The sequence below is a fragment of the Gadus macrocephalus genome, chromosome 14 (assembly GCF_031168955.1).
Source record: "Gadus macrocephalus chromosome 14, ASM3116895v1".
Classification (NCBI taxonomy): Eukaryota; Metazoa; Chordata; class Actinopteri; order Gadiformes; family Gadidae; genus Gadus; species Gadus macrocephalus.
This window is the reverse complement of record NC_082395.1, coordinates 1,919,318-1,934,162: the sequence shown is the minus strand read 5'-3', so window position 1 is coordinate 1,934,162 and position 14,845 is coordinate 1,919,318. Positions and strand designations below refer to the sequence as shown.

At 53.3% G+C, this 14,845-nt stretch overlaps 1 protein-coding gene across 1 annotated transcript in view; it reads right to left on the bottom strand.

Moving 5' to 3' along the window:
* Positions 1-3,243: 3,243 nt before the first annotated feature.
* Positions 3,244-14,845, bottom strand: part of phlpp2 (PH domain and leucine rich repeat protein phosphatase 2) — a 25,124-nt gene continuing 13,522 nt past the window's right edge. The window contains exons 8-19 of the mRNA XM_060071979.1: positions 13,939-14,141; positions 12,937-12,997; positions 12,255-12,350; positions 11,338-11,493; positions 9,972-10,172; positions 9,063-9,225; positions 7,369-7,499; positions 6,909-7,013; positions 5,828-6,022; positions 5,124-5,358; positions 4,139-4,516; positions 3,244-4,107 (exon numbers count right to left, since the gene is read on the bottom strand). Coding sequence (XP_059927962.1) covers positions 3,244-4,107; positions 4,139-4,516; positions 5,124-5,358; positions 5,828-6,022; positions 6,909-7,013; positions 7,369-7,499; positions 9,063-9,225; positions 9,972-10,172; positions 11,338-11,493; positions 12,255-12,350; positions 12,937-12,997; positions 13,939-14,141 — 2,788 coding nt within the window. The remainder of the gene's footprint in view (positions 4,108-4,138; positions 4,517-5,123; positions 5,359-5,827; positions 6,023-6,908; positions 7,014-7,368; positions 7,500-9,062; positions 9,226-9,971; positions 10,173-11,337; positions 11,494-12,254; positions 12,351-12,936; positions 12,998-13,938; positions 14,142-14,845) is intronic.

Sequence of the window (14,845 nt, the reverse complement as noted above, 5' to 3'; positions counted from 1 at the left end):
ACTGACATGAGCACACACACACACACACACACACACACACACACACACACGTACGTACATACACATAGATATGACGTGCACACCATAATTCACTTTTTCTTATAAGAAGTATAAGAAATATATATTTTATGTTGTAGGTAAGGTAGCGCAAAACAAAAATACATACATAGAGATGACAATTTGCATATTTATGTAAGGGAATTTATGTAAGGCGCACAATAATCAGGTCAAATAAAACAAGTCCTTTCTTTCGGCATTTACTAAGGTTTGCAGTGAAGGAAATGCAATGAAAGTGAAAATGTTCGAGGTGTGCAAATGTGTGCAAAGTCGCTCCACGGTGGAAGGACCCTGGCAGAACGAATGCAACTCATGTGTGAGAACGTATCTCAAAGGTAGGGAATTGTTCTTACAAACTCATGTTTCCTGCAGGAAGGCGCTCTTGTGAATCACTACTACACGGTATTGTGCTTCGTTGTCTCGAAGCAACATGAGAAGCGTCGCCCTCCTCGTCATATGTGAAAGAGTTCGTGAAAGAGTTCCAGAATGAATCTGTGATACGGAAAACCATCCTAACTGTGATTAACTCGCTGCTGAGAATCCCTTACACATAGTTCACTCATGTTATCTCAATAAATGTATTAATTTTGATATAGATTCTGTTATGATTTGATTAATCAGCACACAATACAAATTGCAAACAAATAGCACAATTTTGAGCGATTTCTAAACCCGATGAACATATTGTGTTAACAATATTCTGTTCCATAGGTTCATAAAAATGGTCTCTTCATATGAATCCCGCGTTGGCTACATTCTCTTTAAAAGGACATGATATGTTCAGCAGAGACTGTGCATATTAGGAAATTAACACTGATAAATATATACATGACTTTGAATATAATCCTTTTTTTCTAAATACAAAGTGCTTTGAACAGTGTGAAATATATTGTGTTGAGGATGCTTTGAAATTAAAAATAAGGCTTAAGGACCCAGTCCTAGTTAGATAAATTGTGGTCATAAGGTGGAAAGATGAGAGACAAATACTAAAATTATAATTCATAATGTAACTGGTAAGTGGACCATTTACATTATTGTTTGAAACCTCCAGCCGACAACAACAGAACGCTAAGGCCACTACACTACGATTTTGTACTGGCAAATTAAAATGTGTATCGGTAAGTAATCAACAGTATTTGGCACGATTGAGCTGTTAAGCAATGGTATGTCCCCACTAATGTAGGTAGTAAAGTCATTATAGTTGGTAATAGGTTGCCAATATGCTTGGTAAGATATTCCATAAGGACTTAAGTATAGTATGGTTGACATCTAAGTACATGCAGAGAGTTATCAGCCTCTAACTCAAATAGACGTAATACTAGTGTCAGAACATCACACCTTTCATAAGAAGAGTATCAGTTCTATAACAGATGGCTGTCAGCAGGTTAGATCTGAAGTAGCAGTTTACAGTATCGATCGGTTGGTTTGAGCCCCTCTGGTCGACGCGAACCCTGCTACCCTCACCTGTCCTCTGAAACGAAGGAACCTCTCACCAGAAAACAGACGTGGCTCTTTGGAACACGTGTAAAACAGCCCAGTATGACGATGAACCAAAATAAACTCATTCCACGACTGCAGCTCCTGTCAGTTCCTTACTAGTATCTCAGCCATGGATCGACTCTAACTTAAATGCAGTGCTTCTGTGTTTTTAATGAGTGAGGTACCAATATTAAGATGGTACTTGTTTGTCACTCATTAATAGTTAGTTACTCTGTACACCTCTGACACACTGTTGGGGCGGTCTCAAGGTGGCCCACACACGTCGATCTGTGAGACGGGAGATCTCCCCAGATCTGAAGAGGCACATGTAAAATACCATTGTTCTTCTCTCGCTCAACAGTAATGAAACACCTGGCCATCCGCCGAGAGGTGCTGTGAAAGCACTGCACCTACCTCTATCCATATCTTAAAAACATCAGCATTGTAATCCCAGTGGTACCAGAGTTGATGGTGAATAAAGATTTCAGTTCCACTCCCCCACCTGAATTGGTGTGGGGTGGAACAGGTTTCAGTACTCTTAAAGCTATGGCTCACTCTGCCTGTAAACTCCAGTTGTAAATATATGTTCCTCACACCCAAGAATAACTTAATGTATTCTTCACTAATCAACACCTTTATCACACACTACATTTTTTTCAAACTTACGTTGGATTTATAGAACTCAATGAATACAGATATTTGTTTTAATCTCTTGTCTGTGTTTTGGCTGCTTGATTGAAACTCCAAACTGGATTATTTGATTCAGAGCTGAATGCTGAAACCATCTCTGGCACCTTTTGTCATCACAGATTACTTGACTTAGTCCAATAAATTACAAGCTATTTATTCTTCTATTTCTGTTATTTGATGAATTGGTTAATTTTTTACACTTTTGCATTTGTAAATGTTTCTGATCAACCAATGTGTGCAATTATTTTAACTTCCTATTTAGTTTTACCTCTTTATGCTCGGTTAAAACCTTCCGTTGCATCGTGTTGTTCCAAGTGTTCCATCCACCAACCGCACCCATATACTCTCTCGTATGTCAACCTCACCCAGTCACTCTCTCGTATGTGCAAATTTCCTTGGCAATAAAATATTTCTAATTCTGATTATGAAGTGAAGAGTTACTTTGCAGAACTGAGAGACCAGAAACACCCAGCAAGGCTTTAAGGGCTCTTCTGTCTGACCCTCACTGCTGTACCTGGTGTGGGTCGGCCAGTATACAGTCAGACCATCGTTCCTCTGCTGCCACAAGACGAGGCGGGAAGCTCTGGAGAACAAAGTCCAGTGTTGGACCGGCCATGTAACGCTTTTGAGCCTCTGCGGTAGGCACTTTATCCTCTCCTCTCCGGTCCGGCATCCCTTGGGGAAGGACGTTCCAGACCAACAACGTGTGTTTTGTTCACGCGCCATAAACTTACTTTACAAGTAAAGGGAAATGTTGCTGATATTTTTTGCTATGTTTGATCAATGTACTCAAGTCGAACGTGTCCTGAAATGATGTCCCACTCTCTCTATATATATAATATAGCCAGCATTCTTTCCACAATGGACCTTCATGGAAAGTGGACGCCACTTCAACACGTTCTAGTTCTTTAACCTACTTCCTGTCGCCGCTGCCGTTGTGAGTCGAGCTCCCAGCAGACGCTCCTCTGCCCTGCAGTCCCCCCGGCGGCCGCTAGAGGGGGCTGTGGGACCGTCCCTCTAGAGCGCCGTGTCGTACACCTCCTGCCGAGCGGGGCCGGCCAGCGGGACCAGGCCGGGGGCCCGGGCGTGGGGGGGGTCCCAGACCGGGTCCCTGGCGGGGGGGGCCGTGGAGGGGCCCGGGGCCCCCGGCACCCCGGGGCCCTGGGCCCTCAGCTGCTCGCGCACCGCCTGCTCCAGGCCCGGGGGCACCACCAGCTGGTCCTCGGGGTCCGGCTGGGCCGGGGCGGTGAAGTAGCCCGACTTCTTCCTGGGGGCCTCCAGGGCCACCTCGATGAGGTTGTGGCTGTCCTGGGGGGCCACCACCGAGCCGTTGGGCAGCTTCTTGGCCCCCAGGCTGGAGGCGGAGGGGGACTTCTTCAGGCAGGCCCCACCCCGGCCGCACACGGCCAGCAGGCAGCCGTTGGTGGCCGACACCACCACGCTGTTCTGCCGCCGCACCTTCCCCCGCTGGCCGGAGCGCTCCGCGGCCCCCGGCCGCAGCTGGAAGGCGCAGCAGTGGATGTCCGCCTCAACCTCCATCCGGCGGCCGTTGGCGGTCACCCCGTCCAGCGGCCCCTCGTCGTCGCTGTCCAGCCCGTTGTCCGAGAGCCCCCCGGGGAAGTGCGCCGCGCTGGAGGGGGGCTGGCGCTGGAACAGCAGGGGGCCGCCGCCGCCGCCGGGCCCCCTGGCCGGGGCCCCCAGGGGCCCTCCCCCCTGTGGGGGGGCCGGGTGCAGGCTGCAGAGCCTCTCAGGCCGCGCGGCGGGGGGACCGGGCGGAGGCGGCTCCTGGGGGCCCGCCTCGCTGCCCGGCTCCGAGGTCCGAGGCTCTGCGCCGTTGCCGCCGCCGCCGCCGCCGCCGCCGGGGTGAGGGGCGGGCGGGCCCTCGGCCCCCGGGGTCACCGGCGTTGAGGACCCCAGGGGGGGGGGGCGGGGGGGCTGGCCGGGCGGCGCCCCCGTCGGTGGCGGGGGGGTGCGGGCGGCAGCAGGTGCAGCTGTCCTCCCCGAGGTTCAGCGCCACCACCAGCGCCCCCAAGTTGTCGCGGCAGCCGTAGCTCTGCGCCAGCGAGCACAGCTTCCTGGCGGCGGCGGCGGGGTCCGCGGCGGTCTGCGCCGTGCGGACCGCCTCCCGGGGCGAGACCCTCTGGAACAGCGCGCGGTTGCCCAGGATGAGGAAGCGGTCCTGGGAGCAGAGGCGCTCGGTGTGCACCCAGGGGTCCGGCAGCACCCAGGGGGAGAGGTAGGAGCAGCCTAGCAGCCGGGAGCAGCCCGTCACCCCGCTCACCTTGTTGTCCTGCGGGGGAACAGAGCACAGTCCGTATTATCGGCCGATATTAGGCATTTTTCAAACTATTCGGTATCGGCATTTATAATGGCCGATAAATGAATATTAAAAAAAAGTTTGTCCACCAGAGGGCGCTCTAACGCCCCAAACCCGCTGATTCAGCCAGAGCCAGAGCCCGACGGAGATCGACGGAGATCATCGGTGTTGTTCATGTGTGCAAGTGTGTTCATGGTAAGTTGGCAACTGTCAATAACAATTAAAAGAACATCCCCATCAATTCTCTAAAGTCGATAAGCATGACTTAATTCATTACAACCATGTCCAGTTTTGCTGTTGTTACGTGTTAGCTGAGAGTGAAAAGGATTTAAAGGATAACTACAAATAACCAATGTTAGGGAAATCTCTTTGTTTTGTTGCGCGTTTCTTGATTTTTTAATATATATATATATATATATATATATATATATATATATATATCGGCCGATATATCGGCATATCGGATTTTTAAATCACAAAATATTTGTATCGGTATCGGCCTTAAAAATCCTATATCGGTCGGGCTCCGTACCAGGGCAGCCTCCGATTGGCTTGCGGGGCACAACGCGGGACCCGTTACCTCGGTGATGATGGACTTGCCGTTCTTCACCCTCTCCATCTCCTCGGGGCAGCTCTCCAAGGTGAGGACCTTGGAGAGGACTAGGGGCCGGCCGTCGCGGCACAGCACGGCCTGGCAGCTGCCCACGTTGGCCACGGTCAGCCGCAGGTGGCCCCCCCCGGGGTCCGAGGGCTCCCGGTGGATGTAACAGAGCAGGGCGGAGGCCCCCAGCTTCTGGCCCGCCATGCCCAGCTTCCTGTCCCCGGAACAGCCAACAGGGTCGGTACCACCGTCACATTCAGACGCTTTCACCCAGAGCCACTCACAATATCTGATTTGTTTTCGCGTCATGCCACAAGTCAGTGGCCCATCCCACACAGGATCACAAGACACCGATATAACTACACAAAGAGTGTAGTACATGCACAATCACAATACACTCTACTCAATAAGTACATTACAAAAAAATACATTAGGCAGGAAGTACATTTTTTCAGAAGAAGTATAGTACATTAAGGATGCTCATAGAACTAAGTGCCAAGTAACAATCACTAGGTTAACCCATTCCCCGTGTACAACAGAGACAGCTAGGGTAAGATGCTACAAGATGCATACTATTTGAGCACTATAGTGAGTACTATCTTTAAGATTAACACCGTGTGTTGCAACGCCCAGGTATGGAGCGATCCTGTCCCCGTGAGGCGAGGGCGTGTGCGTCTCCTCACCTGTGTGAGGTGAGGAAGGTGTTGCTCATGTACACGCGGTCCACGCTGGAGTGCTGCAGCTCCTCCGACAGCACGTCTCCCATGGTGCACTGCAGCAGGCGGGGCACTTCCTCGTTGCGGTCGCCGTCGAAGAGGCCGTAAACCGCGCCCAGCCCGTCTCCGAAGCGGTCCATGGCGAGAACGGACACACACAGCCTGAGCCAGAGAGAGAGAGGTTAGCATCTCTACTGAGGCTAGACGTACGGTCACAGAACGGACACACACAGCCTGAGCCAGAGAGGGGGTTAGCATCTCTACTGAGGCTAGACGTACGGTCACAGAACGGACACACACAGCCTGAGCCAGAGAGGGGGTTAGCATCTCTACTGAGGCTAGACGTACGGTCACAGAACGGACACACACAGCCTGAGCCAGAGAGAGAGGTTAGCATCTCTACTGAGGCTAGACGTACGGTCACAGAACGGACACACACAGCCTGAGCCAGAGAGGGGGTTAGCATCTCTACTGAGGCTAGACGTACGGTCACAGAACGGACACACACAGCCTGAGCCAGAGAGGGGGTTAGCATCTCTACTGAGGCTAGACGTACGGTCACAGAACGGACACACACAGCCTGAGCCAGAGAGGGGGTTAGCATCTCTACTGAGGCTAGACGTACGGTCACAGAACGGACACACACAGCCTGAGCCAGAGAGGGGGTTAGCATCTCTACTGAGGCTAGACGTACGGTCACAGAACGGACACACACAGCCTGAGCCAGAGAGGGGGTTAGCATCTCTACTGAGGCTAGACGTACGGTACATATATTTATGCACACACACACACACACACACACACACACACACACACACACACACACACACACACACACACACACACACACACACACACACACACACACACACACACACACAGATGGACAGAAAGGGCTTGGAACTTAATTGTGTGTGCACATGTATTGTTATTATTTTTTATCTTATTGTTGTCGTGCTGTCCTGTTCTGCGTGTGCCCTTGACACTGTAGGATGACCTTGAGGATGAGTTAGTGTTGTTCTGTTATCGTTGTTAGTGCAGAGCTCACTTGTTCCTCTGACCGCTGGTCTCTGAGTAGCCGTGGCTCCACAGGGCGGGGGCCCCCCCCGCGGCCCCCCCGGCCCTCTGGTCCAGCTTCAGGGTGGTGATGTGGCTGCACACGGACACAGTGGGGGGGCATGGTCAACCTGAAGCCTGAATCATAGAGGTGGGGGGGGGGGGGGGGGGGGGTAGTGGTCCTGTGGTGTGTGTGTGTGATGTAGAGGTCCTGGGGGGGTTGTAGTGGTCCTGGGGGGGTTGTAGTGGTCCTGGGGGGGCTGTAGTGGTCCTGGGGGGGTTGTAGTGGTCCTGGGGGCGCTGTAGTGGTCCTGGGGGGGTTGTAGTGGTCCTGGGGGGGCTGTAGTGGTCCTGGGGGGGCTGTAGTGGTCCTGGGGGGTTGGGGGCTGTAGTGGTCCTGGGGGGGGGGGGGGGGGCTGTAGTGGTCCTGGGGGGTTGGGGGTGTTCCTCACCTGAAGAGGTTGAGGGTCTTGGGCTCCAGAACCAGGCTGCTGTTCCCCGTCAGGTCCAGCTCCTGGAGGGAGGGGGGCAGCGGGTCGGACAGCACCACCTCACTCAGCTCGTTACCACTCAGGTCCACGTACTGCGCACACACAAGGAGACACACACACACACACACACACACACACACACACAGAGACACGCACACACACACACACACACACACACACACACACACACACACACACACACAGAGACACGCACACACACACACACACACACACACACACACACACACACACACACACACACACACACAGAGACACGCACACACACACACACACACACACACACACACACACACACACACACACACACACACAGAGACACGCACACACACACACACACACACACACACACACACACACACACACACACACACACACACACACACACACACACACACACACAGACACACACACACACACACACACACACACACACACACAGACACACACACACAGAGACACACACACACACAGAGACACACATGTGCACGCAAGCACACTCACACACACACACACACACACACACACAGGACAAGCCAATTATTATTTGTGAATTCGTCAGGGATTGAGGGGTTCAAGTAAAGAATCCAGGCCGTTGGGTTGGCTGGTCACAGTTCGGGATGTATCGGACGGTTCATTTGCCTCACAGATTTCGGACAAAATGTAATTTTGTTAGAAATAAACATAAGATATAGTTATGGCTGACCCAGCAGGGCTCGAGACTAACATCTTCTACTTGTGCCACTGGGGCCACTAACCTTTGTGTTTGGTGGCACCCTAAAAGATTTGGTTGCACCCTGTTTCCCGCTGCTCTGTCTATTAACTAGTCACGCGTCTAACTCGAGAGCCGTGGAGTCGACACCTCAGCCCTGACGAAGAGCTGATGGTGGAGGAGACACTGGAGAGCCTGGAGGACCTGCTTCACATGAGTCTCCTCGTCACGGGACGAGACGAGCATAACGAACCGGTTCAAGAGGTCCCTGAACACGTTGTCCACCAGCTGACCCTGAATCCCCGCTGGAGCACGGGTGAGGCCTCGAGGCATCACGAGGGACTCGTACAGACCACTGGGAGCATAGGGCGGCCTTCCACTCATCTGCCGCCCCTCTCCTCACCAGATGATCGTTCTTTCTGAGGGAGGCCGAGTGCTGTGAGTCTCTCTGCTCAGCCCCCGATCGCCCGAGGCATTAGCTGCTAATGGCTCGGGCGAGGGAACCCGATGAAGTCCCTGAGCTAACCCCCGATCCATAAAGCCCTCATCAGCCCAAGAGTGCACCAACACCGGGGGGAGTCAGGTAGTGGAGGAGGTACCGAGCTGAGCCTGAGAGAGATGAACAGAGGCTCACCGGAGCCCTCCTCTTCACAGGTGTGATGGGCAGCAGACTGCCCTCTCTGGACGGGAGGAAGAACAAGATCTCTCTCTCTCTGTCTCTCTCTCTCTCTCTCTCTCTCTCTCTCTCTCTCTCTCTCTCTCTCTGAACCGAAGCAGGGATTTTGTGAACCGTTCCACCCCTACAATCCATACAAACATACACACACTACCAACAACACACTCTGCTTGTTCACGCGTGTGTTCACACGCGTGTGCGTACACGTGTACGTGTCCGATGGTGTGTCGTCCGGGGGGAGATGCTGACCTTGATCTCGGGCAGGCTGAGGATCTCGGGGAAGGTGCTGAGGAGGTTGCTATGGGCGACCAGCGTGTGCAGCCTGGGGCAGCGGGCCACGGTGGAAGGGATGCTCCTCAGACGGTTCCCGCTCAGGTTCAGCTCCTCCAGCTGCTCCAGCCTGCTTAGCTTACTGCCACACACAGACAGACAGGAGTCAATCCAGGGGCCAGACAGAGGGGCCCGACCCCAGGGGCCAGACAGAGGGGCCAGCACCAGGGTAACCCCACGGAGCCAGACCCAGGCTACAGCACGTGGGAGGGCGGCATGTGGCTGAGGAGGTACAGCGGGTTGGCTGGGAACCAGAGGGTTGCTAGTTTGATCCCCGGAGTGTCGAGGTGTCCCTGAGCGAGGCATCGCACCCTGACTGCTCCTGACCAGCTGGCTGTCGCCCTGCGTGGCTGACTCCGCCGTCAGTGGGTGAATGTGTGCATGAATGGGTGAGTGTTAGGAAATATTGTACAGCGCTTTGAGTGGCCACTGGTTAGAAAAGCACGGTATAAATGCAGTATATTTACCATTCGCTAAGCCTGGTTTACCAGTTCAATGCCCACGTGTGGCTACAGAGGGCGGTTACTGTAGCAGTGCAACAGGTTTGATGTGGGTTAGTTATAGACAGATTCTAGATCTGAATAGAATAGAATAGAATAGAATAGAATAGAATAGAAGCCTATTATATTCTATTATATTATATTCTAGACAGATTCTAGGTCTGGCTTTCTGACTAGAACCTGTGTTTGGGAGAGGCCGCGAGTCTTCCTTCAACGTTCCGATCATCAGTCGGCCTCCCTGCGGTTTAAAGCAGGAGGCCTGTCATCGTTAGCAAACCAGCTCATTAAAAAGGAAACGCGTTTCCTGGTGCAAGCGTCTCCAGAGCACCTGGCGGGGAAGGAGAGCAGCTGGTTGTAGGCGAGGTGGAGGACCCGGAGGCGCGGGTGGCCCACCAGCAGTCCCCCCACGCTCTCGCTCAGGTTGTTTCCCGTCAGGTACAACTCCTGCAGCGTGCTGAGGCTCTCCTCTGATTGGCTGCTGGGGGGGATCGTCTCCAGCGTATTGGCTGACACGTTTAGGTATTTCAAGCTGAGATAGAGGAAAAGAAAAGAGAGAAAGAGTCGGGATTAGTTAGAGAGTGAGAGAGTGGGTGTGAGGTTGAATCTTAGGAGAAGGCTTTACAGTATTAATGCTTAAGGTATAGTTTAAATAGGACATACTAGTATAGTAGTGTCCTTAAAAGATTGGATGATTTGGACTTTGCAAAAATATGCCTTTCTTAACTTTTCTAAACACTATTGTGGTTTGCCTTCATTATTAATTAAATTAAGGTCTACTGTAAAACACGGTAGAATTGTTTCCCTATTCAGGTCTCCACTGTGAATCCTTAGAAGGTCGTACAGATAGAGAGACCTCCCTCAGAGTAGGGACTGAGTGATCAGTGGTGAGGACCATTGAAGGCTGCCACTACATTAGAGGACCGTAGCTTCTGATCCTAATGGACGAGGCTGGGATCTCCCACAGTAAACAGCAGGGAGCCTAAAGCTCATGTTACTGCCTTCCACAAGCCAGCGTTCAACACTCATTATCCGATTTAGCACACACACAGTTCAGCAACATCAGTTAGTTCTGACATATCTGGAGCTGAGAAAGAAAATTGGGAGGAGGAGGAGGAGGAGGAAGAGGAGGAGGAACAGAGATGAGGAGGAGGAGGAGGAGGAGGAGACAGGGAGGAGGAGGAATAACAGAGATGAGGAGGAGGAGGAGGAGGAGGAGGAACAGAGATGAGGAGGAGGAGGAGGAGGAGGAGGAGGAGGAGGAGGAGGAGGAGGAGGAGGAACAGGGAGGAGGAACAGAGATGAGGAGGAGGAGGAACAGGGAGGAGGAACAGAGATGAGGAGGAGGAGGAGGAGGAGGAGACAGGGAGGAGGAGGAGGAGGAGGAGGAGACAGGGAGGAGGGGGAGGAGGGGGAGGAGGAGGAGGAGGAGAGGAGGAGGAGGAACAGGGAGGAGGAGGAGGAGGAGGAGGAAGAACAGAGAGGAGGAGGAAGAACAGAGAGGAGGAGGAGGAGGAGGAGGAGGAGGAGGAGGAACAGAGATGAGGAGGAGGAGGGAGGAGGAGGAGGAGGAGGAGGAGGAGGGGGAGGAGGAGGAGGAAGAACAGATATGAGGAGGAGGAGGAGGAGGAGGAGGAACCGGGATGAGGAGGAGGAGGAACAGGGAGGAGGAGGAACACAGGGAGGAAGAGGCCTACTTCAGGGCCTTGCAGAAGAGGCTGTGGGGCAGCCTGCTGAGCCGGTTGTGCTGGAGGTCCAGCGCCTCCAGGGGGACGTGGTCCAGCAGCTCAGGGAGCGCCTGCAGGAGGTTGTTCCCCGCCAGCAGCCTCCTCAGACTCATGCTGTTCAGTAACCTGTCAGAGGCCCACGGTCAGAGGGAAGAGCACCTCCACTCCAGAGCTCAGTACACACCCTGGTGCACAACTGACAGACTTAATAATGTTATATGATATTTTGTTTATTCACGGTTAATAAACCTTTGGCCCCTTCACCCAGACAGAGAGATCTTGGTCTTAAGGAGCAGGTAGGGGTTAGGGATCTAGATCAGGGAATGCTGCCGGCAGGCCGCAGACGTTGAACCCGGAACCTTTGGGCCGAGTCTATCCTCCTCTTTAACGAGTGGTGGATGTTAGTGGATATGGCTCATCACCCCTTCACCGCTTTGGCCCTCAATGACCAACCAGTTTCAGCTCTGAGTCCCAGTGGCCCCTACCTGTTCAGCCTACTGAACAATATGGTCGTACCAAGGCCTGTTAAACAGACTGGGACTGACTGGGACTGACTGGGACTGAATGGGACAGACTGGGACTGACTGGGACAGACTGGGACTGACTGGGACTGACTACATTTGGACTGGGTTGTCTCATTATGATGACTGATCTACTGGTTATTGGGTGGTTATTTGTGCCAACGTCAGTCGTGCCACCTCTGATGACTGAACGCAGGTGTTTGTAAACCTGCAGCCCTCACGTCCACCTTCTGCCCTCCAGCACAATCCAATACTAATGACTGTGCAGAGGTAGGGGGCACTGATAGAGACTTCTGCTCTCGGAGCTCAAAGGTCGGAGCGGGAGGTCGCCCACCAAACACTGAAGTGTGATCGCACAACGGGCACCTGGACGGGAGTTCTGTCAGCGCGTTGTGGGCGATGTCCAGCACCTCCATCTTCCTGCTGTCACACACCCAGTCCGGAAGGTACTCCAACTGGTTCCTGCAAACGCACACACACACACACACACACACACACAGAGATGCACGCACACACACACACACACACATATACGGACACATACAAAGAAAGACACACATACCGACACACACACACACAAACACACACGCACATACACAAACACATAAACACAAGCACATACGCAAACACGCACGCACACACAAACACGCACATACACAAATACATAAACACAAGCACACACACACACACACACACACACACACACACACACACACACACACACACACACACACACACACACACACACACACACACACACACACACACACACACACACTAAGAGCTGGGTCTTCATAAAGTCACAAGATACATATATAATATAGTGGTTATAGGAATAACCACAACACCTACTCTTTTGAATTCATATACATTAAAGCACTTAAATGCAAACATTGTGGACGTTAAGTGTTACTCATAATGTTTTGCGTAATGCTCATGGTAAAGGCCCTCATAATGTCTCTGACACTGGGAATGTTTTGCCTGGGGGAAACTTCATACCTCTATTAAAATAAAACATGTATTTCTAACCAATCGAGCCAGAACTCACCGTGATAGGTCCAAGTTGGTCAGCTGGTTGGGGACAGGGTAGATGTTGACCATGTTGAGGCCTAAGAGCAGATAAAGATGCTTATAAATCCGATTTTGTCCGAAAAACATTTCCCCTGCCTCTGTTGAACAGTAACCAACGTCCTTCAGATGCAGTGAATGTTAAAGTTAAGTCAAGCTACCCTTTATCGTCCCCTTTTGGTTGAAATTCTTTGTCTGTTTTTAACCCATCCGGGAGCCGGCGAACACATGGGGGCACACCGGCACAGCCGGGGCAGTGGGCAGCCGCAGGGCAGCACCCGGGGGTCTCAGGTGCCTTGCTCAAGGGGCACCTCATCCGCTACACTACTACCCCCCGTCCCGTCCCCCGTCCACGTTATATTCAACCCGGCCACCCTCAGCTTACCGGTCTCAACTCTTTAACCAGTAGACCAAGGACGCCCCGTGGAGAACCCACTGGACCCGGCCCCTGGCCCCCCTGGCCCCCTTGGCCCCCCTGGCCCCAGTGTTGCCAGATTGGGCCTGATTTCCTGCCCAATCTGGCAACCCTGGGTGCAGCGTGCTGCACCCAGGGTTGCCAGATTGGGCGGGAAATCGGGCCCAATCTGGCAACACTGCCTGGCCGTCCTGGCTGGGGGTCCCAGGCCCCACTGGCCCCGCTGGCTGGGGGCCCCACTGGCCCCACCTGGCTGGGGGCCCCACTGGCCCCACCTGGCTGAGGGCCCCACTGGCCCCACCTGGCTGGGGGCCCCACTGGCCCCACCTGGCTGGGGGCCCCACTGGCCCCACCTGGCTGAGGGCCCCACTGGCCCCACCTGGCTGAGGGCCCCACTGGCCCCACCTGGCTGAGGGCCCCACTGGCCCCACCTGGCTGGGGGCCCCACTGGCCCCACCTGGCTGGGGGCCCCACTGGCCCCACCTGGCTGAGGGCCCCACTGGCCCCACCTGGCTGAGGGCCCCACTGGCCCCACCTGGCTGAGGGCCCCTGCTCTGCTGGACTCACGGTTGCTGGCGGCCTGCAGCGTCCGTAGGCCGAGCCCGCTCAGGGTGAGCGTCTGCAGGCGGTTGCGCTGGCAGTGCAGCGTCTCCAGGCTGCCGAGGGGGCTCAGGTCCAGCGAGGCCAGGCCGTTGTCCCTCAGGTCCAGCTGGGTCACGTGACCTATGACCTCGGGGCTCTCGCTGGTCACCCAGCGCAGCCCGTTCAGACTGCAGGGGGAGAGCACACAGGTGTTCACTAGCACAGTGGTCCTCAAGTGGGGGTACTTTGGAGTACCGCAGGGGGGGGCACAGTTACTTAAAAAATAAGAAAAATGTGAATTTTCAATTTTTTTCTCACCACGAGCAAGTCTCAATTCTGAACGATAGAAAATATAAAATCGAGAAAAAGGACAAGTGGTTGAAACATAGATCGGAAAACACGGAAAAAGGAGAATCTGTGAAAAATAAAACGCGTCGAGAAACACCAAAATGTCGTCGGTTTCGGGGGGGGGGGGGGGTATTGTAATGGGGTTCAGCTGTACACGCTCTGACTCTCCCCAGGTGTTGTGCTTCCTTGGTGGGGAGAGTTAGCCAACAGTTGCATGAAGCAGAGGCCCACGTTTCTCACTAAATAAAGAGTATTTGCACCCTTTTAATGTTCATGTTTATACACATACATTATATATGTTCATTCCATTTTTCTTGTCTTATCAAATTTGTTTTGTGCCAGTGAGGGGGCACTTGGCTGATAAATATTTCAGACGGGGTACACGAGTAGGAAAGGTTTGGGAACCACTGCGCTAGCATATCCACACACATACTGAGACGCGTGCGGGGTCAGGGAGGGGCTCTTTGCTCTGGGGGGGGGGGGGGGTAGGGTTACAGGGACGTCCTAAAGGCAAGGCAAGGCAAGGCAACTTTATTTATATAGC